Source organism: Podarcis tiliguerta, assembly GCF_965153285.1.
Source record: "Podarcis tiliguerta genome assembly, chromosome: 5".
Classification (NCBI taxonomy): domain Eukaryota; kingdom Metazoa; phylum Chordata; class Lepidosauria; order Squamata; family Lacertidae; genus Podarcis; species Podarcis tiliguerta.
The window spans coordinates 78,660,731-78,683,097 of NC_139538.1; the positions used below are offsets into that span (position 1 = coordinate 78,660,731).

The 22,367-nt window shown below is 43.8% G+C and overlaps 2 protein-coding genes and 2 long non-coding RNA genes across 7 annotated transcripts in view; 2 read left to right on the forward strand and 2 right to left on the reverse strand.

Moving 5' to 3' along the window:
• The window catches only part of LOC310677547, a 161,184-nt gene that overhangs the window by 77,635 nt on the left and 61,182 nt on the right, over positions 1-22,367 (reverse strand). The gene's annotated exons all lie outside the window — the stretch shown is intronic.
• The window catches only part of LOC310677535, a 60,146-nt gene that overhangs the window by 21,613 nt on the left and 16,166 nt on the right, over positions 1-22,367 (reverse strand). The window lies entirely within an intron of this gene.
• Positions 52-15,026, forward strand: LOC310677476 (uncharacterized protein). Its single transcript, XM_083440598.1, has 4 exons — positions 52-69; positions 264-348; positions 13,346-13,509; positions 14,124-15,026. Exons 1-4 carry the CDS (start codon positions 67-69, stop codon positions 14,673-14,675), a joined length of 804 nt encoding a protein of 267 aa, XP_083296724.1. The 5' UTR covers positions 52-66; the 3' UTR covers positions 14,676-15,026.
• The window catches only part of LOC310677483 (uncharacterized protein), a 37,872-nt gene continuing 31,235 nt past the window's right edge, over positions 15,731-22,367 (forward strand). The window contains exons 1-3 of one of the 4 annotated variants that reach the window (XR_014511187.1): positions 15,744-16,646; positions 20,316-20,649; positions 21,312-21,392. The gene's annotated coding sequence lies outside the window, so the exon portion shown is untranslated. Of the gene's footprint in view, positions 16,647-20,315; positions 21,002-21,311; positions 21,393-22,367 lie in introns of those variants that run through there. The other 3 variants (XR_014511184.1, XR_014511185.1, XR_014511186.1) reach the window with 3 other exon arrangements.

Consider the following 22,367-nt stretch of genomic DNA (forward strand, 5'->3'; position numbering starts at 1 on the left):
TTTCTTTTAGGGATGAGGGACATACAGAATCAGTATAGACGGAGTGCATCTTCTGAAGGCAAGGATATGGTTGGTTTTTTAACTGCATGCATTAAATCCTTGTTTTTATTTCTTTAACTGCAAATGATTCAGGAAGAAGATCTGGTCAGTTGGCAACTAAAGAACTACTTGTAGCTATTTTATTCTATTCTTAGATCTCTTCTATTACAGTACATCTAATTTGTGCATATGTGACCCCCTTTCTGTATATGAGGTCTGTTTAGGAGAATGCCAGGTTTTCCAAGCATTCTGCTCCACACAGTAGCCAACCATATCACTATGCGATACCAAAAGCAGGACACAGGTCAGGTGAGTACCCTTTTGCCCTGTTCTTTCCCAGCAATTGATATGCCTCTGATAGCATATATCCATAATGATTAGTAGCCACTGATAGTCTTAGCATTCATGAATTTGCCTAATCTCTTGAGAAAGCCATCTAGGTTGGCAGCCATAATCACATCTTGAGTAATTCCAGGACTGTGCTTACACACATATATACACACACACACTCTCTCTCTCTCTCTCTCTCTCTCTCTCTCTCTCTCACACACACACACACACACAGTAAGATGTGGACCCAGCTCAGCCCTATCCCAACCTAGGTCACACCCAACCCAGATCTGGTCCTATATCAGGGTAGGACTAAAGGGGCAGGGCAGGACAAATCCACTAGATTCAGTTTGATCTGCCACATCTAGTGCCCAGCCCCATTAAATTCCATAGTGCAGTGTTGAGAAATATAGTGGACTGGGCAGGTGAGGTTTTATGATATGGATTTGTAATATATTCCAAGCCTAAAGCCTATATCTCAGTGAATGGAGTAAATTCAGACTCATGCAGATTATGTAGAGGTACTCAACAGAGATGTCCTCTATCTCCACTGCTGTTCGCACTTTCCACTGTTAGCAGAACCTGACCCATTATCAGAACCATTTAGATCTGAATATATAATCAAATGAACAGGGAACATAATGATATGCCAATAATGTAGCATTATTTGTGAAAAGCCCTGAAAAAACCATTTGGAGATGTCTTAGGCTTTGATAGCTTTATACTCTTAGGCTCAGTTGTTTCAGGGTTTTTGCTGGGCGGCGGGCAGGGAGCATGTTGCAGCTGTTGCTGATTTGGTTGTGTATTAGTAAGTTCAGTGGGACTTACTTCTAAATTAGTTGTCCTAAGAGGGTCCAATTTAGAATCTAAAATTAACTGACTTATTTTATTATGACTAAACCTGGCTAAACAAGGCTGTACGTCACAAAAGGACACAATCTAGTTCACAGGCAACCCTCCTATAAAGCTTCATTGAAGGCAGTAGAACACAAACCTGGGGGGGGGGTGGAAATAAGGGCAACAAAATGAAATAAAGTGTTCAAAATATCCCCCCACAAAGTTTTTAATAGATATAAATGCCCATGTTGCAGGCAAAGGCACATACAAGTTAAACTTTTATGTCTTTAAAGCTTTGGAGAGCAACTTAACACACTCATAGTAGAAAAATCAATTAAACCTTATATCCCCATCTCAAAGTTCTGTTTAAAAAAAAGGGAGACTCATTAATGAAAACCAAACTTTTTAACACAGAAAAGTGTTACTAAATCTACTTATAGCAGGATCTACAAATATACTTTTGCATACAAAGAAAATACAGCAACTTCCCACCACATTTATTGCCACGTACTCTAGCCTCAGATACAGAGACTTAAAAAGGAAAGGAAAGGGACAGAAAGCCATTGGTACATTAAAATGTGTCTCAGGAATATCCAGCCATTAGTAGACATGACCTTTTATCTCTAGAACCACATGTACCGCGCAACTGACTTTTTTTCTACGGGAAAATTAAGCTTGCACACAGGAAAGTGAATGTTTCAGTAAATGGAAAGTTAAAAGAAGACTCCAGACAAGCTATTAAAAGAACAAATTTTATTCAAAACATCGAAGTCATACAATAAAAGGCATTAAAAGAGGGAGCTTGGAAAATATGTACAGGATAGCAAGGAAGGAGTTGGGATGCTAATCTGGAACCTGACTTAAAGAGAAAAACTGAGAGTTCGAAGCACTTCTATCAACATTCTGCATTTGTCCAGGATTTGAATAATTCCCCGTTGCAGACCAGGGAGTATATGTGCTTGATGCCATGGTGAAGTTCCCAGCTGATGGTGGAGGCTGCCTCACCATCTCCGCACCATAGTATGGAACTGGGCAGTTGCTTGCCTGGGAAGGCTCATAAAGTCCAGTTCCACAAAAGGCAGCTTGTTGGAAATAAGCAGGGTTAACTTCCAGGGAGCTCTGCTGTTGCGGGGCACACTCTCCTGGTTGTGTGTTGTTGAGAGGTGGCTGCCACAACTCTGCTCCTCTATAACTTTCAGCATAATGAAAGTTGTGTGGCGGATAATATTGTTCCATATGAAGATTTCCGCTGCTTCCTGGACTGCTTCTTGGGCTGCTGTCCAGGGTGCTTCTTGGAAGGGTTCTTTCACTGTGGCTATAAGGAGCTGCAGCATGGTTCCCGATCCTTATCCTGGAACCAGTGCTCTTTGGTGTTCTGGCCCTTCGGTTTTGAAACCAGACCTGAACAGAAGAAAGGAGAGAACCAGTATAGAAGACCTTCTTACCATGAATATGTCTTTTTGATCCAACAGAGAGAATTACATTGAATAAATTATGCTTATTTCTCTGGGGTTTCTCTTTAGTTCTCTGCAGCATTTTTCTACTCTCTTCAGCTCCACATTCAAATATCTCATGTACATAATCTCCAGTTACTGTTAATTATAAAGCTTTTACCTCCACGATACACCCCCCCCCCCATAAAAAACACACCAAGAAAGAGGAAGCTAGCTCTTGAACTAGGCGCCTTTCACGATAAGCTGAGAGGCACCAGGGTGAACTAAGGCCTTCGACTACGCAAGGATTATTCTGAGCGGTTCAAATTGTTCCAGTATGTGCGGTTTAGGGAAGTCTTGGAAGCCCCCACCATCCCGATTCTTACGTGCACACGATCTTCTTCAACTCCGATGCACCTCGCCAGCGCCTCCCGGGTCTCGTATCCGGGGTACCGGTTCTCTTCAAATGACTTTTTGAGGAGCTCGACGTGAGATGGGCTAAAAACAGTCCTTTTTCGCCTTTCTCCTCCAACTTTGGGGTAGCTTCCTCCTGGGAAAAGACAAAGAGGCAAATCTGAAGGAAGCGCTTGGCTTAAACTGAACCGTCGCTTGCAGATCTTCTTCCCTGAATTGGTTTTGCCTTAACAATGGACACTAATTTTAAATAAACCTCCCGTTGCTCTGAACAAGGCTTGCATGAAAACAATCCAAAGAATTTTAAGTAAGAAGTTTACGCTCTTATTTCTATGCCTGCCATCGTTTTCCGTAGCCGATCCTAACCACGATTATTGGGAAATTTAATCCCGTTTATGTGAAAGGGATTTAAAATTCAGAAAGTGTGTGTGTAAATGCTTCATGCTAACAAGTAAAGATGTGCAAACTAATCTTGCGAAATGTTTCCAACCGAAGACATTTGAGCCCCTGTGTAATCCCTCCCTGGCTACCACAAATGGGTCTTTGAAAGCCTTCCCTACACCCTGATCCTGACCCAGAAACAAAAACACCCTTCATTTATAAAAACCGTTGAATTTATAACCCTTAATTTATATCATTCATTTGAGCAATTTTTTAAAGACAGGTGAACTTAAAATCTTCTTAACAATCCTCTCTTCTTACCTTGGCTGTTGGTAGTTTTCATCTTGCAAAAGTGCTGCCTCGCTCTCTTCCAACAAAGCTGGTTTTCGCTTGCAAAGAGTCCTTGCTCCTCAAGGCCCGCTCCAGGTTTCTGGAGTTCGGCGCCTTTATAGCCCCTCCTGGCTGCCAATTGGCCGGCGCGTTTCCCTTGGAGAGAAGCGCTCCAATGGGGAGGCGGCTTTTGGGGAGGAACGAGATTCAAGTTCAGTTTCAAGCGCTGCTTGACCAATCTAGATGGGCTGGAGCGCACCCTTCCCTTAGCATCACCCCTTAGCAAAACTGGAAAATAGCCCCACAGATTAGTGTGCACAGTTGAAGAGAAGGGAATTGAGAAGACGGGTTGGGGAGCGAGAGAGCCAGACACAACTGTGGTTTATTTTTGAAAAATATTATTATGAGGCTTTCATTTTACAGACAGAGATACGCCAAGACTTAGGCATGTTGAAAGGCTTTGCCCAAGAAGCCTAGATGCAGCAAGTACACTCTGAAACACCTTGCCTTTTGAGATGAAGCAGGCGCCTTCACTGCACCCTTTTCGGCGCCTGCTATAAACTTTGTTTCCTTTCCTTTACCTGCAGAAAGTTGCTATGCCTTTTAATCGGTGGTTTTATCTTAACTGTAATTGCATTTGGCATGTTTTTCACTTTGAGTTTTATCGATCGTGTTCATGCTTTCGGAAGCCGCTTAGAGGTTTTCGTTAAGGTTAGGCGGTGCAAAAACTTGAAGGGAAGAATGTGAGTAACACCATTGCAAATAAAGGGAAGGCAAACTCCTCTTGCCAAGAAGTCAGTAGGGATTTCAAGCCCAAGCGGTTGATGTTAGATGCTGGGAGTATCCAGCTCCGGACAGACGTCGCAACCAAATCCTGAATCTATACAGTCTCAATGCACTATCGCTTGTAACTGCAAGGGGGTTGCATTCTCTCTTTCTTCTTCTTCTTCTTTTATTAAAGATTTTCTTGTTTTACAGAAGTATGTGTAATGTCTCTCGTATTTTTTACATGTAACATTTTTTACAAATCCGTTTCATTTGTTGAGACATTAGGGGGAGAAAAAAAGGGGTGGAGGGTGGGGATAGGGGTGGGGGGTAGGTGGCGATGTTTCTATTATGCTTAATTTATGTAGGGTTTGGTGTCAGCGTTGCTTGTGCTGTTCACTTGTGTTTCTAACGGGGTTGCATTCTGAGTGAATGCGAGCTTTCCGTTTCCTGGGCTTGCTTCAAACGTTGCTGGTGCTTCCTTTGTTTTTCACTTCCACTATTTCTCTTTCTGTCTTTCTATCCCCACAACTTTCACGTGGCCATATTCCTCTGCCTTTCAGGGACTTGCGGCATCCAGATAGCCTGCCTCTTCACCCTAAACCCGGGGCAAGAGAGTTGCCTCCGATCCTCAAAGGAACTGAAAACGTCTGAAACCTTCCAGCTCATACAATGCATGTTCCCAGTCCCTGGCAGTTTGTTAATCAAGAGTGGTTCTCTGATGGTACATTCTTTGTTATTTTTGCATAAGATAATTAACACAAGGGACCCTCCCTAGGTGTATCTATAAACCCTAATCATAGGTATGCTGACTCAGAATCGGCAAGGAAACTTTTTTTCCAGTAAGAACTACATTTTCTACGACTGAAAAAAAAGCTTCCGTGAAGGTTGGGGATGTTACAGAAAGATGTGGAAACCTCAGCAACCATATCAGTACTGTCTCAGGAAAGATTATCCCTGAACAAAAGAGGGCTCACATTGGGAGTGGGAGAGACACGATGAAATGTCTCTAATTTCTGCCATCATGATCGCTTAGAAGCTCGGTATATCTCTGCAGAAGGCAATTGATTTAAATATGTATTCCTGTAAGGTAGTTACAGTAGGGACTAGCAGAATTTCCTGGAAAACATTTACTTGTATCCTTTGGGATACAACACGTTGCAATCTATCTCAATATATTCTTCATCATAGCGGTGGAACATCTACCTAGAATATAAAGGGGTTCTTATTCGTTCCAGAATATAGAAATGTGTCCAAACTAATTTGCTTCAAAATTCTGTTATTTTGGAAGGGAGATTTAGGATGCTGTGCAAAGTTCTTAACCCGAGGTACTATTTCTGGATTAGCAGAGTCTAGAACCTGAAGTGTCTGTAACCCGAGGTACCACTGTATTTCTAAGCATTCTTTTCAGGTGGTCATAGTATGGCTTCCATATAACATCAAAATCTAGGGATTGTGGCATGTATTAGCTGTGAAGCAGGCTTTTATTTTTGATTCATCAACCTTGGAATCCAAGTATGTCTGTTTATGGTGGTATGTGAAGTGGATTCCAGACCATTTATACTTGATACTAAATATTTCCAGACAATTTGGCCTTGGCTAGGGACATTAATATTCCATTTTTTAGAATCCTACTTCTATCTCACTTGACAGTCCTATGATGCTCCCACAATAAATAAATAAAAAACTCACAATCAAGCTGATATCTAAGTCACGTCATCCTCAGTATTAGTTTCATATCTCAAAATGGGACAACGATATTGTCTTCACAAGAGGATTACCAAAACGGGGACTGGCGGTGCGATGTTGCTCTTGAGGACTTCCAAAGGCACCCCAAAAACATCTGAGACACACATCTCCCCTGCTCACTGCCCTCTTCCTCAGCAACTGGGAAACTTTATCGGATACAGTAGACCGTCTTTCACGATACCATATGCCACAATACATTTGGTAGCCTTTGACGTGTCAAAACACTGTTTGCGCTGTTAATTCAACAAGTTTCTCAGAGGCCAGGTCAACCTAAGCCTCACCATCACCCAGCCCACCTGAAATGATAGAAACTTGTAATCCGGATCTCCCCCTCTGTTTGTTTGCTGAACAGAAGGTCAGCGGTTTGAATCCCCGCAATGGGGTGAGCTCCCGTTGCTCTGTCCCAGCTCCTGCCAACCTAGCAGTTCAAAAGCACACCACTGCAAGTAGATAAATAGATACCACTGCGGCAGGAAGGTAAACAGCATTTACTTGCACTCCATTGTTGCGAGAGCCCACATTAGAATTATTAGCTTTTATTGTAAATTAATCAATGCCCCAGGTCCCCTACTAGCCAGGCAAGCCTTTTTAACGTGTTCTCAAAGCAATAAATGGTCCAAGGCCATGGTGACTATTACTGCACGCTACTCTCTCCCAAATCTTGACTCGCTGTCCTCTTGGGACAAACATAAAATCCGGGCCTGGATTCTTACAAGAGACGAGGCCATGGACCGGGCACAGTCCACCTCAGCTCGCCTCTCCATGTGGCTCCCTAAAGTGAAAGTGGTAAGATCACTTGCCAACTACTTGATAGACCTGACGGAGCCCAACTTGAGAAGAGCGTTTACTATGGCCCGCTTCCATTCTATACCCACGGCCTTCCTGCAGGGGATTTATTCTAAGACCCCTATTACCCAGCGTCTATGTCCATGCACAATGAATGAAGTAGAGGACTTCATACATTTCTTTTTCTACTGCCCTATTTATGAGCCAATAAGATCTAAGCTCCTCCTTTTGATCCCGTCCACCATTACATCTAAGGAAGACTGTTTGAAATCGCTTCTTGTGGACGCAAATCCCCAAATCTCACGTGGGGTGGCAATATTCATAGTGCAGGCTCTGAAACTCAGGGCTACTCTGACAGGGTAGCGTGCCCTAGACCTGGACCTGTTTTAATCTTTTTATTACTTTTAACTCAATATGCTGAGTCTGTTCTGGGGCCATTTTGTGCTTTACATATACCCGCATACTAGTTTTTGGGCGCTGGCTATTATATCTTTGCATTATTGTCTTCGGGTAACTTAAATGTCACTACGCCAGCCAAAACACCTGAATTTTGCTGGGTTGCTTGTCTCTAGTTTGTCTTTTTTCTTTTTTGTATTGTCTTATTTTGCTATGGCAGTTTGCTAATGCAATAAAGGTTTTGACTTTGACTTTGAACACGTATTTCCGAGCAGAAACTTGACCTCCTGGTCCGTGTGCTTCAGTAGCCATGAAGTTTAACTGTTCATTAAAACAACCACCAGCACAGCGCTAATCTCACATTGACATTGCTGCTCTTCAGATTAGGAAGTTACTTTGTGGTACATTGTGCTTGGAAAGTTGCCAAGTTACAATTTACGCGGTGAAACATTGTGATCTTTGAACCTTGGAGGAGAAAGGGACAATGTATAAAAGAATTACGTAGTAATAGGTTGAAACGGAGCTATGTATTTGATACCTAAACTTTGTTTGCTGGTTTTCCTTTCCTCGTCCTCCTACAAATAAACCCAATTCAATGTTCTGGGTTGCTATATTCTCATGGTTTTTATTTACGGAATTTATACTCGGAGCCCAGATAGGCAGTACACACTTTGTGTGTGTGTGCAGGGATTGTGATTTGTAGATCCTGGTATAAGTAGATTTAGTAACACTTTTCTGTGTTAATAAGTTTGGTTTCCATTAATGAGTTTTCCATTTAAAAAAAAAAAGAAGTTGGAGATGGGGATATAAGGTTTAATTGATTTTTCTACCATGAGTGTGTTAAGTTGCTCTCCAAAGCTTTAAAGACATAGAAGTTTAACTTGTATGTGCCTTAGCCTGCAATGTGGGCATTTATATCTATTAAAAACTTTGTGGGGGGATATTTTGAACACTTTATTTCATTTTCTTGCTCTTAATTCCCGCCCCCCCCCGCAAGGTTTGTGGTCTACTGCCTTCAATGAAGCTTTATGGGAGGGTTGCCTGTGAACTAGAGGTACCACTGTATATGCCTGAGGGAAGATAGCCGCGCCCTGTGGTGGCGCCTGGGGACCGGCTACGAGATTACTCTGAAGGGCGTTGTCTTCCCTTATTAGGTTCCCGCAGCATCAGCGCTATAACCAACGTCTTTCTGGGGCAACGGGGGGGCGTGTCCTTCCCGCTCCTCTTTCTCGTCCCAACGGCCGCCCCTCCCCCACTCCCTCTCGCTTCGCCTCAGAGATTCAAGGTTGGCGCCGGGCGCCGTTTCCCGCCCAAACCGCCCCCGCCTGTCCTGCCCTTTGGCCACGCCTTCCCCTGCGGCGTCACCTTGGCCGCCCTCCTCCTCCTCCTCCCTGGTCTCCCCGCTTCTCTCCCCCCCCTCGGTCTCCTCTCCGCTCCCTCTTCACACAATGACCCCCCACCCCACCCCACCCCGCCCACCCGTGAGGCGAGATAAGGGCATTAGCATGTCTGGCCTCTGAGGAAGGCTGCCCCCTCTCGCCTTCCCTGCTGCTCCTTTCATTCCTTCATCCTTCTGCTCCCCTCTGGCCCCTCCAGGCTCAGCGCGGGGGTGGGGGGGGACTGGCTGGGCTGCCCTAAATCCGCCTCTGCTTGGAAGTTTTTTCTCTCTTTTATTTTTGGTTGATCATGATTTTTAATTATTATAAATCCAGACAGATCCATTTATTCAGAAATACGTCCCTCTCAATCCCTCCCATTTCATTTACTTATGTACTGCTTTTGAAATGAACCTCACAAAGTGGTTTACATCAATATATCAAAACAATAAGCATCCATTAAAAATGTAAGAAAACAGCAAAGGCAAACTGCAAGGGGGAAAAGTTCAATGATTTTAGGATTGTAGCTTTTAAAAGTGTAGTTTAGTGGGAGAGATTTTTCTCTATCCCCTTTCTCCATGCAATGCAAAATTTTATAAATTTCCGTCATGCCACGTCTTATCCAACTTTTCTCTTAACCAAAAAGTCCCCAATGCTCCAAGCTTTCCTCATTGTTCCATCCACTTGATCACTCTGCTTGCCCTTTTCTGAATTATCTGAACTGGAGATCTGTGATAACGCATCACCTGCTTGTATGCATAGGATGTGATGGGGGGAGCAATTAATCCCTTACCCGCTCCCCCCCTCCCAGTCCTAATTGCTTTCTAAATTGCTGTTTCCTTTGCATGGCAGTGGTGGGAAGAAAGCTGGGTGTTTTGCAGTAGATCACAAAGGATTGCTGACCTCACCTCCCCGTGTTTATAAATACAGTAACCGCAAAATAATCCCCTCCTCCTCTACATTATACTGCTGAGATGAAGAATACTTGAGTTAACCAGGAACGGATTTACGTGTTGAAAGCCTGTGAGCTCCCATTAATTCTGATTCTCAAAACAAGTTCCTGGGCTCATAATTCTTGTATTCTAAGTCTATGGCTTTTGTACTAAGCTCTTTATTGCTGGATCTTAGGTTCTAGTTAAAGTGAGGGAAGCAAATCTCTTGCTGCATGGTGCCTGTGACTTCCAACCCCCTTATTGGGCAAATATTAGTTCTGATGGGTAAATAGCATGGTATTTACACCTCTTTCCCAGTGCCACAAATAGTTCTGAATCTCTACTCCCCTCCCCTCGTTTGCTGTTTTCAAACCCAACAACAGATGACTATTACAGTTCTCCCAACATCAGTCCCAAGCAGTGACAGACCTACATTTTGGGGGTCCTGAACTCGAGCTGTTCTGGGGGCCCCTTCACAACTAGCAATGAGTTCTGGGTAACCACTGTTGTCGTCTTCAATGGGGTTGTTCCCTGACAGATCACCACATTTAAAAAAATCAGATTTTGATTAGAATTTCTGCTCTGGGTTGTCACATGTGTCAAAGTCTCTGGTGTGAATATAAATGTTTAAGAATGTGGACTAAATTCAGGTCTGGGGCCCCTCTGGGATTTGGCGCCCAGAATCTTAAGATTCATTTGTTTCGTAGGAGATCTGCCCCTGATTCCAAGCTACTCTGTGTATAACATAAGCAAAAGGCCAGAATCTAGATGCTAAAACAGCTCTAGAGAGATAGGTAAATGTAATACAATAGATAAAAGGCAAGATTAAAACAACACCCAATTGAGATCAAAAAGCTAAGGTTGGAGGATAAAACCTGCAATAAGGACAACTAGCTGCAAGTAGATCTAAATGTCTTCACCTGACACATACAAAACCATCAAAGTGATGCCAGGCAAGCCTCTCTGGGAATGGAAGGTGCAGGATTTATTTCCCCACATCCATCTCTCTGAATGAGGGAAAGAGTTTCGTGGTGGAGAGCAGAGGGCATCATTACGCAGGAGAGACTGCTAAATCTTAATGAAAGGAAAGGTACTAGGTGGTGTGTCATCTGGTGTGGATGAGGAAAGGCTGCAGCGTTATCGCCTGCCCTGGGTGGCATCTACACATAAAAAACACTCTGCAAATACTTTTAAAAAAAACATTTTGAAAAATATATTGAATTTCCCATAGCTCACCACAAAAAATGTAGTTCTTACTCGAAAAAAAGTTTCCTTGCCGATTCTGCGTCAGCATACCTATGATTAGGGTTTATAGGTACACTTAGGGAGGGTCCCTTGTGTCCCTTGAGGCTACATTTTAATATTTTAATGTTCCATTATTTTAATGTATTTTACTTTTGTTTTTAAGTTGTAATCATTCATCTTGTTTTTATTATTGCTTGTAAGCCGCTCTGAGCCCGGCCTTGGCTGGGGAGGGCGGGGTATAAATAAAAATTATTATTATTATTATTATTATTATTATTATTATTATTATTATTATTAATTTTCTTAGGCAAAAATAACAAAGAATGTACCAACAGGGAACCATTCTTGATTAACAAACTGCCAGGGACTGGGAACATTCATTATATGAGCTGGAAGGTTTCAGGACGTTTTCAGTTCCTTTGAGGATCGGAGGCAACTCTCTTGCCCCGGGTGTAGGGTGGAGCGGGAGGCTATCTGGATGCCGCAAGTCCCTGAAAGGCAGAGGAATATGGCCACGTGAAAATTGTGGGGATAGAAAGACAGAAAGACAGAAAGAGAAATAGTGGAAGTGAAAAAGAAAGGAAGCACCAGCAACGTTTGAAGCAAGCCTAGGAAACGGAAAGCTCGCTTTCACTCAGAATGCAACCCCGTTGCAGTTACAAGCGATAGTGCCTTGAGACTGTGAATACTCCGAGAATCTAACATCAACAGCTTGGGCTTGAAATCCCTACTGACTTCTTGGCAAGAGGAGTTTGCCTTCCCTTTATTTGCGATGGTGTTACTCACATTCTTCCCTTCAAGTTTTTGCACCGCCTAACCTTACCGAAAACCTCTAAGCGGCTTACGAAAGCATGAACATGATCGATAAAAGTCAAAGTGAAAAACACGCAAAATGCAATTACAGTTAAGCAAAAACCACCGATTAAAAGGCATAGCAACTTTTTGCAGGTAAAGGTAAAGGAAAGGAAACAAAGTTTATAGCAGGCGCCGCAAAGGGTGCAGTGAAGGCGCCTGCTTCATCTCAAAAGGCAGGGGGTTTCAGAGTGTACTTGCTGCATCTAGGCTTCTTGGGCAAAGCCTTTCAACATGCCTAAGTCTTGGCGCATCTCTGTCTGTACAATGACAGCTTCATAATAATATTTTTTTAAAATAAACCACAGTTCTGTCTGGCTCTCTCGCTCCCCAACCCATCCTCTCAATTCCCTTCTCTTCAACTGTGTACACTAATCTCCAAGCCTATGGGGCTATTTTCCAGTTTTGCTAAGGGGCGATGCTAAGGGAAGGGTGCGCTCCAGCCCATCTAGATTGGTCAAGCAGCGCTTGAAAAGGGAACTTGAATCTCGCTCCTCCCCAAAAGCCGCCTCCCCATTGGAGCGCTTCTCTCCAAGGGAAACGCGCCGGCCAATTGGCAGCCAGGAGGGGCTATAAAGGCGCCGAACTCCAGAAACCTGGAGCGGGCCTTGAGGAGAAAGGGAAATTTTGGAAGCGAAAACCAGCTTTGTTGGAAGAGAGCGAGGCAGCGCTTTTGCAAGATGAAAATTACCAACAGCCAAGGTAAGAAGAGACGATTGTTAAGAAGATTTTTAGTTCACTTGTCTTTTAAAAATTGCTCAAATGAATGATATAAATTAAGGGTTATAAATTCAACGGTTTTTATAAATGAAGGGTGTTTTTGTTTCTGGGTCAGGATCAGGATCAGGGTGTAGGGAAGGCTTTCAAAGACCCTTTTGTGGTAGCCAGGGAGGGATTACACAGGGGCTCAAATGTCTTCGGTTGGAAACAGTTCGCAAGATTGGTTTGCACATCTTTCCTTATAAGCATGAAGCATTTACTGCATTTTACTGCATGAAGCATTTACACACACACTTTCTGAATGTTAAATCCCTTTCACATAAACGGGATTAAATTTCCCAATAAACGTGGTTTGGATCAGTTGCGACAAAGGATGGCAGGCGTAGAAATAAGAGTTAAATTCTTACGCTTCGGCTTTTCATGCAAGCCTTGTTCAGAGCAACCGGAGGTTTATTTAAAAGCCACAAAGTGCGTGGATTTCAATGTCAGGTACAAAAGCCTTCCTGTAAAAAGCGACGGCTTTGCCCTTCTGCGCTCGGCCGGGTGGGTGGTCAGCGGGGCGCTTGAAAGAATCGCCACTGAAGCCGGGGGTCGTTACACGCAGTGTAACCTCAGGCAGCGCCCGATGCTGGGGCACTGGCTCCCGGGCAAGTGCAGGCGATGCAGTCCCGAGCTTTCCATGTCGGGAGGAAGATCTGCAAGCGTCGCTTCTGTTTCAGCCGAGCGCTTCCTTCAGATTTGTCTCTTTGTCTTTTCCCAGGAGGAAGCTACCCCAAAGTGGGAGGAGACAGGAGAAAAAGGACCGTTTTCACCCCTGCACAAATCGAGCTCTTAAAAAAGGCGTTTGAACAGAACCAGTACCCCGGATACGAGACCCGGGAGGCGCTGGCGAGGAGCATCGGAGTTGAAGAAGATCGTGTGCACGTAAGAATCGGGATGGTGGGGGCTCCCAAGACTTCCCTAAACCGCAAATGCTGGAACAATTTGAAACACTCAGAATAATCCTTGCGTAGTCGAAGGCCTTAGTTCACCCGGGTGCCTCTCAGTTTATCGCGAAAGGCGCCTTGTTCAAGAGCTAACTTGTGTGTTTTGTGGAACTGTACACTTGTGCAGCTTTTAAAGGTGGCTTTTTCTGATACTGCAGAACAAAATACAGCCAAATAGCAGTATTTAGTCATTCCAACTTTGAAGCTTTATAATTAACAGTAACTGGAGATTATGTACATGGGATATATGAATGTGGAGCGGAAGAGAGTAGAAAAATGCTGCAGAGAACTAAAGAGAAACCCCAGAGGAATAAGCATAATTTATTAAATGTAATTCTCTGTTGGATGAAAAATAAATATTCATGGTAACAATGTCTTCTATATTCACAGAACATAATGCCTATATGCCTTTCACACAACACAAAACAAGTTAACGTAGGTTCTCCCACTGTCATACACTAATCTTTGCTTAGTTGTTATACCTCAAAGTGAAATTATGACCTATCTGTTTGGAAATTATGGGCATTTGGTTTTCTCCTTTCTTCTGTTCAGATCTGGTTTCAAAACAGACGAGCCAGAACATCAAAGAGGATCGGATCAAGGATAAGGATCGGGAACCATGCTGCAGCTCCTTATAGCCGGAGTGAAAGAACCCGTCCAAGAAGCAGCCTGGACAGCAGCCCAGGAAGCAGCCAAGATATTCACACGCAACAATTTTATCAGCCACAGAACTTTCATTATACCGAAAGCTATAGAGGAGAAGGATTGTGGCAGCCACCTCTCAACAACACGCAACCAGGAGAGTGTGCCCCGCAACAGCAGAGCTCCCTGGAATTGGACCCTGCTTATTTCCAACAAGCTGCTTTTTGTGGAACTGGGCTTTATGAGACTTCCCAGGCGAGCAACTGCCCAGTCCCATATTATGGTGCGGAGATGGTGAGGCAGCCTCCACCATCAGCTGGGAACTTCTTCGTGGCATCAAGCGCTCATACTGCCTGGTCTGCAACGGGGAATTACTCAGCTGCAAATCCTGGACAAATGCAGAATGTTGATGGAAGTGCTTTGGACTCTCAGTTTTTCTCTTTAAGTCAGGTTCCAGATTAGCATCCCAACTCCTTCCTTGCTATCCTGTACATATTTCCCAAGCTCCCTCTTTTAATGCCTTTCATGTATGACTTCGATGTTTTGAATAAAGTTTGTTCCTTTACCAGCTTGTCTGGAGTCTTGATTTAACTTTCCATTTACTGAAACATTCACGTTCCTGTGTGCAAGCATATAAACATGGGCTTAATTTTCCCATAGAAAAAAGTCAGTTGTGCGGTACATGTGGTTCTAGAGATAAAAGGTCAGGTCTACTAATGGCTGAATATTCCTGAGACACATTTTAATGCACCAAGGGCTTTCTGTCCCTTTCCTTTCCTTTTTAAGTCTCTGTATCTGAGGCTAGAGTAGGTGGCAGTAAATGTGGTGGGAAGAAGCTGTATTTTCTTTGCATGCAAAAGTATATCTGTAGATCTTGTTATAGGCACATTTAGTAACACTTTTCTGTGTTAACAAGTTTGGTTTCCATTAATGAGTCTTCCATTTTTTAAAACACAGAAGTTTGAGATGGGGATATAAGGTTTAATTGATTTTCCTACCATGACTGTGTAAAGTTGCTCTCCAAAGCTTTAAACACGAATAAGTTTAACTTATAAATGCCCATGTTGCAGGCTAAGGCACATACATCTATTAAAAACTTTGTGGGGGGATATTTTGAACACTTTATTTCATTTTCTTGCTCTTAATTCCCCCCACCCCAATGTTTGTGCTCTGCTGCCTTCAGTGAAGCTTTATGGGAGGGTTGCCTGTGAACTAGAAGTACCACTGAGGGAAGATAGCCGCGCCCTGTGGTGGCGCCTGGAGACCGGCTGCGAGATAACTCTTAAGGGCTTCCCTCTCGACATTGTCTTCCCTTATTACGCTCCCGCAGCATCAGCGCTATAACCAACGTCTTGCTGGGGCAACAGGGGGGGGGCGGGCGTGTCCTTCCCGCTCCTCTTTCTGGTCCCAACGGCCGCCCATCCCCCACACCCTCTCGCTTCGCCGCATAGAATCCAGGTTGGCGCCGGGCGCCGTTTCCCTCCCAAACCGCCCCCGCCTGTCCTGCCCTTTGGCCACGCCTTCTCCTGCGGCGTCACACCGGCCGCCCTCCGCCTCCTCCCTGGTCTCCCCGCTTCTCCCCCCCCCCTCCCCTCGGTCTCCTCTTCGTTCCCCCTTAACACAATGGCCCCCGCACCCCACCCCGCAGGGGGGACCCACCCGTGAGGCGAGATAAGGGCATTAGCATGTCTGGCCTCTGAGGAAGGCTGCCCCCTCTCGCCTTCCATGCTGCTCCTTTCATTCCTTCATCCTTCTCCTCCCCTCTGGCCCCTCCAGGCTCAGCGCGGGGGGGGGGGGAGACCGGCTGGGCTGCCCTAAATCCGCCTCTGCTTGGGAGCTGGATCTTCCTCACTTCCACTTCTACCCCACTCCAAATCTGCCTCTACAGCAGCCTCGGGGCAAAGAGGAGGTGCCACTGGTCTCTTCTCGCCTTTCTTCGCCATTTGATCTTGATCCCCCAACAATCTACATTCTTCCCTGGGGGGGCAGTTTTGGGACTCGTCTCAGGTGACCAAATGACCCCCCTGCAGGAGTAAGTCTGGCCAAGGTGGCTGGGACTTCAGCTCAGGCAAATGCAACCCAGGGAGGATTTCACCCTGAAGCCTGTGCCCCCTTTTCATCTTTGCCTCCTTTTCTGAACCTGCCCCTGGGCATTCGTCTGGTGTTTCTCTCCCTCCTCCATAAGGAAAGCCCTGAGCACTAGCATTCCCTGAGCGGTTGCCAAATGATGAGGGGTGAGCACTCTGCACATGCCTGGGAGTAAACCCTCTACCAGCTCCTGTTAGATTCCCTTAGGTGAGAGAAAGGGTTTCTAGAGTGAACGCCTAGTAGGTGCCTCCCAGAACTCATTGGAGGAAGACTAAATGGTGACCACCACAGCCCTGTCGAAAACGAGGACACAGATATCATTCAATGGGTCTGTGCTAATTTAAGGTAATATTCATCCTTATGTTTGGAACTATGGTTGATTCCCACCCCCCTCAATTTTATTATTTTATCTGTTAGTAAAGCACGTTGCAGTTTTTTGTTTTACAATCAAGTGGTGTATACATTTAATGAAATAAACAAATGGCCAAAGGCAACTTAAAAACAATTACTGTAATTTAAATAGAAATATAATACTTCTCACCGTATTTAGGTGACCTGAATGCCTGCTTAGTCTGCTGTCCAAATGCTGACTGTTGGCGGGCATTTGTTTGAAAAATGCAGCTGGACTATAAAGCCCTTCCAAGAATGGTGTGTCTGCTATGTCTCTGTTCCAACACTCTTTTCTTTAATCAAATTTCCACTATACTTTTCTTCAACAAGGCTACACTTTGTGAAAAACAACCTATTCACAATGGGCTTCAGAAACCACAAAGTTACTGTCTAACAACCTGCAGATTAACACACTCACACACATTAATTAATTACAGATTGTTCCAAAGAGCACCCACATTGAAGTATGATTTCTGGTAAAATAACTTACGGTGAAAAGAATTTTTAGGTAAACTTAATGCATGGAAGAGTTATGGGTATTTAAAGAGCTTAGATGGTTATTTAAAGATTGCTCTCTCAAAATATACATTGAGCTTTTGAAGGAAATGTCAAGACACAACTCCAGTTTTTCTGATATCTGCAGGCTTAACACATTGCCCGCAGTCAAACGGGACTTATTTGAGTAATATAATAATTTTAATATTTGAAACGGAAATGAGATGAAGTGGGTGTCGATCAAGGAGAGAGAGCTTTATTGGCAGTAGCACCCCAGGTATGGAACAGCCTCCTCAGTGAGTCTTTCCTTTCCAGTGAGTCTTTATCTTGTCTAAATCATCTAGTGAAGACCTTTTGGTTCACCCACATGGTTTAATTCTTTATTGAAGCTTGGGTGTTTTATACTCTCTGTGATGCCATCCATATAAGTTGCAAAAGATGTTTTTGGTTCTCTTTTATCTTTGGTTGATCATGATTTTTAATTATTATAAATCAAGACAGATCCATATAGTCAGAAATACGTCCCTCTCAATCCCTACCATTTCATTTACTTATGTTCTGGGATTTGGCGCCCAGAATCTTAAAATTCATTGGTTTCGTAGGAGATCTGCCCCTGATTCCAAGCTACTCTGTGTATAACATAGGCAAAATGACAGAATCTACATGCTAGAACAGCTTTAGAGAGATAGATAAATGTAATACAATAGATAAAAGGCAAGATTAAAACAACTCCCAATTGAGATCAAAAGGCTAAGGTTGGAGGATAAAACCTGCAATAAGAACAAGATACAAAGCTGAAACTAAATCTAAATGTCTTCACCTGACACATACAAAAACATCAAAGTGATGTCTCTGTGAGTGGAAGGTGCGGGATGTATTTCCCTACATCCATCTCTCTGAAAGAGGGAAAGAGTTGAGTGGTGGTGAAGAGAGGGCATCATTACGCAGCAGAGACTGCTAAATAAGAGGGAGTCATCTTTTCTTTCAGTTGTTTTGCTAAACTGAGTCAATCCCCTCCCTGGCCACCCCTTTGGCCGTTGACTCTTCGGCCGCCAGTAATAACCAATTGACTTTGACCTACTTTAGTCTGTGATTTCGTCCTTAGCCCTTGGTTTTAAGCAGTGGTTCCAACCTTAAACTGCCAAGTCAGTGCAAGTAACTACGCCACAACTGAATAAAGTGGCGTGTCCCACACCTGCATCGTACATAAATCACACTTGCGGTCCAACCAAACAACACGCCCCCCCCCCTTTACAAGGTTGCACACACTTCGTATCTGAAACGGAATGCAATCCCAATGCAATCCCTTCTCCGTGGGTTTCAGGGACTGACACAACAGCCCTACAATGCAAGTCTGTCGCAGCTCAAAGGTTGGGAGTTAGGTTGCTCTCAGTTTCCTGCCCAAAATCCCTAATAGAAACACCCCTCGAGTTACTGCAAAGGTCAGCCTATTGAAACTGCCCCCTTAGGCGTCCTCCCAGTGTTAATTCAACACGTATTTCCGAGCAGAAACTTGACCTCCTGGTCCGTGTGTTTCAGTAGCCATGAAGTTTAAATGCTCATTAAAACAACCACCAGCACAGCGCTAATCTCACATTGACATTGCTGCTGTTCATATTAGGAAGTTACTTTGTGGTACATTCTGCTTGGAAAGTTGCCAAGTTACAATTTACTCGGTGAAACATTGTGATCTTTGAATCTTGGAGGACAAAGGGACATAATGTATAAACGAACTAGTAATAGGTTGAAACGCAGCTATGTATTTGATACCTCAACTTTGCTTGCTTGTTTTCCTTTCCTCGTCCTCCAACAAATAAACCCAATTCTATGTTCTTATGGTTTTTATTTACTGAATTTATACGCCGCCCTTCGGAGCCCACATCGGCAAACAGAAACAGTACACAATTTAAAAACAAAAACAAAGCAAAAACATTCTAAAACATTTCGAACATTAAAAAAATAACAATTGCAAACACCTAAAAGCAATTTCAGTTAGGAAGAATCCTAAAAGTAATTATAGGAGGTTTGTTGGTTTGTTTTTTCAACTATTCTTCTGTCCGCTGATCTCGGGGTTGTCAGGAACATTATTCTGCAGCCACCAAATGCCTGAACAAACAGGAATATTTTCAAATTCCTAATGAAACGCAATAATGATGAAGACGGGGCAGCTCACTAGAGAGAGCATTCCGCAACCGGGGAACCTCTTTAAATGGGCTGGCCGTCCAGATTGAATTAAAGCAAATTAAACGAACTACAACGGCACTTAGATTTCTTTCCTCGGTTGCCGCCGCTCTTATGTATACCGTATTATTCGCATTTGATACGATTGCTGTCAGTTGCCAGAGCCTCCATCCAAGGCGATGCACTAATTTATTTAGACGGCAGAGGCTGAAATGAGGGGTATTGAAATTAAGTTGTTCCAAGCTTCTTTGTCGATATGAAATAATTTATATTTGGTTCTTTTTAGAACAACAACAAAACCTTTTTAAAAAGGAGAGTACCCGTTTAAGATACGAAGTGTGTGCTAAAGTGTGTGTGTGGGGGGGGTTCTTTGGTTGGACCTCGCAAGTGTCATTTTTGTACAATGCGGGTGTGGCTTGGCAAAGAAAAGGTGTAGCAGGCGACCGAAATCTCTCTCTCTCTCTCTCCTCTTCCATTCAGATGAAGAGTCAATTGCCAAAGGGGTGTCGACGGAGGGAGGGGTTGGAGCCAGTTTGGCAAAGCAACTGATTTTTTGAAAGAGAATGTAACTGTTTCTATTGGTTGAGAAGCAAGGGTGAAACTCAAAAATGATGAAGACGGAGCAGGTGACTGGGAGGGCATTCCGCAACCGGGAAACCTCGGATTGGTAGAGAAGTAAGGGTGGGGTGACTCCCTCGGATTGGTAGAGAAGTAAGGGTGGGGTCGCCCAACGGAGATAAATGCCCAGACCGAATCCCCTGCAGAGTGAACGAACCTGAGGGAGTTTTTTTTTCCATGATGGCAACCAACAAGGAAGGTAAGAGAAACTTTTAAAAAAATGATTATTAAGCCCTGAGCTTTCCATACCCGGAGGAACATCGGCAAGCGTCGCTTCAGTTTAAGCTTGCCCAGCGCTTCCTTCAGATTTGCCTCTTTGTCTTTTCCCAGGAGGAAGCTACCCCAAAGTCGGAGGAGATAGGAGAAAAAGGACCGTTTTCACCCCTGCCCAAATCGAGCTCCTAAAAAAGTCCTTTGAAGAGAACCAGTACCCCGGATACGAGACCAGGGAGGCGCTGGCGAGGTGCATCGGAATCGAAGAAGATCGTGTGCACGTAAGAATCGGGATGGTGGGGGCTCCCAAGACTTCCCTAAACCGCACATACTGGAACAATTTGAAACGCTCCGAATAATCCTTGCGTAGTCGAATGCCTTAGTTCTCCCGGGTGCCTCTCAGCTTTTTTTTTGGTGGGGGGGGGGTGTATCGTGGATGTAAAGGCTTTTTGTAAAGGGTGGGTGGGTTGTGCTCTCTCCTTTTCAAATTTAGGAAGAAATTGTGCCCATACTTGTTCAGAAATCATGGTTCCTGATTAAGGCTTCCTTTTCCTTCCCAGTAAATTTATGCACAGCACACATTCATTTAATGCAGATTCTGAGTTTTCTGAGATTCTGACCCCAAACAGGGCAGAACAAATGGGTAGGTCTTCTGTGTGAGCTATTTAAAATTACTATTACTATATTTATGGAATTTTTAAAACAATTGCCTTCCAGCACAGATGCACACAGAGATGTTAAGTCTTGTATGCAGGCATCCACTTGGGATTAACAAATGCTTGACAATTTCTTACAGATGAAGCTCACATCCACAATAAAAAAGTCTTGTGGGACTGTACACTTGTGCAGCTTTTAAAGTGGCTTTTTCTGATACTGCAGAACAAAATACAGCCAAATAGCAGTATTTAGTCATTCCAACTTAGAAGCTTTATGATTAACAGTAACAGGAGATTATGAACATGGGATATTTGAATGCGGAGCTGAAGATAGTAGAAAAATGCTGCAGAGAACTAAAGAGAAACCCCAGAGGAATAAGCATAATTTATTAAATGTAATTCTCTCTGCTGGATCAAAAAGACATATTCATGGTAACAATGTCTTCTATATTCACAGAACATAATGCCTATATGCCTTTCACACAACACAAAACAAGTTAACGTAGGTTCTCCCACTGTCACACACTAATCTTTGCTTAGTTGTTATATCTGAAAGTGAAATTATGACCTACCTGTTTGGAAATAATGGGCACTTGGTTCTCTCCTTTCTTCTGTTCAGATCTGGTTTCAAAACAGACGAGCCAGAACATCAAAGACGATAGGTTCCAGGATAAGGATCGGGAAACATGCTGCAGCTCCTTATAGCCAGAGTGAAAGAACCCGTCCAAGAAGCACCCTGGATAGCAGCCCGAGAAGCAGTCCAGGAAACCTCCAAAATATTGACACGGAACAATATTACCAGCCACAGAACTTTCATTATGCTGACAGTTATAGAGGAGCAGAGTTGTGGCAGCCACCTCTCAACAACACGCAACCAGAAGAGCATCTCTCTGCCCCGCAACAGCAGAGCTCCCTGGAATTGGACCCTGCTTATGACCAGCAAGCTGCTTTTTGTGGAACTGGGCTTTATGAGACTTCCCAGGCGAGCAACTGCCCAGTTCCATATTATGGTGCGGAGATTGTGAGGCAGCCTCCACCATCATCTGATAACTTCTTCATGGCATCAAGCAGTTATACTCCCTGGTCTGCAACGGGGAATCATTCAGCTGCAAATCCTGGACAAATGCAGAACATTGATGGAAGTGCTTCGGACTCTCAGTTTTTCTCTTTAAGTCAGGTTCCAGATTAGCATCCCAACTCCTTCCTTGCTATCCTGCACATATTTTCCAAGCTCCCTCTTTTAATGCCTTTTATTGTATTACTTTGATATTTTGAATAAAATTTGTTCCCTTACTAGCTTGTCTGGAGTCTTGATTTAATTTTCCATTTACTGAAACATTCACTTTCCTGTGTGCAAGCATATAAACATGGGCTTAATTTTCCCATAGAAAAAAGTCAGTTGTGAGGTACATGTGGTTCTAGAGATAAAAGGTCAGGTCTACTAATGGCTGAATATCCCTGAGACACATTTTAATGCACCAATGGCATTCTGTCCCTTTCCTTTCCTTTTTAA

Coding starts and splice junctions, on each gene's coding strand:
- LOC310677476 (XM_083440598.1), top strand. Junction 349..13,345: donor AAAAGCAGGACACAGGTCAG/GTGAGTACCCTT, acceptor GTCTTTTCCCAG/GAGGAAGCTACCCCAAAGTG. Junction 13,510..14,123: donor TTGAAGAAGATCGTGTGCAC/GTAAGAATCGGG, acceptor TCTTCTGTTCAG/ATCTGGTTTCAAAACAGACG.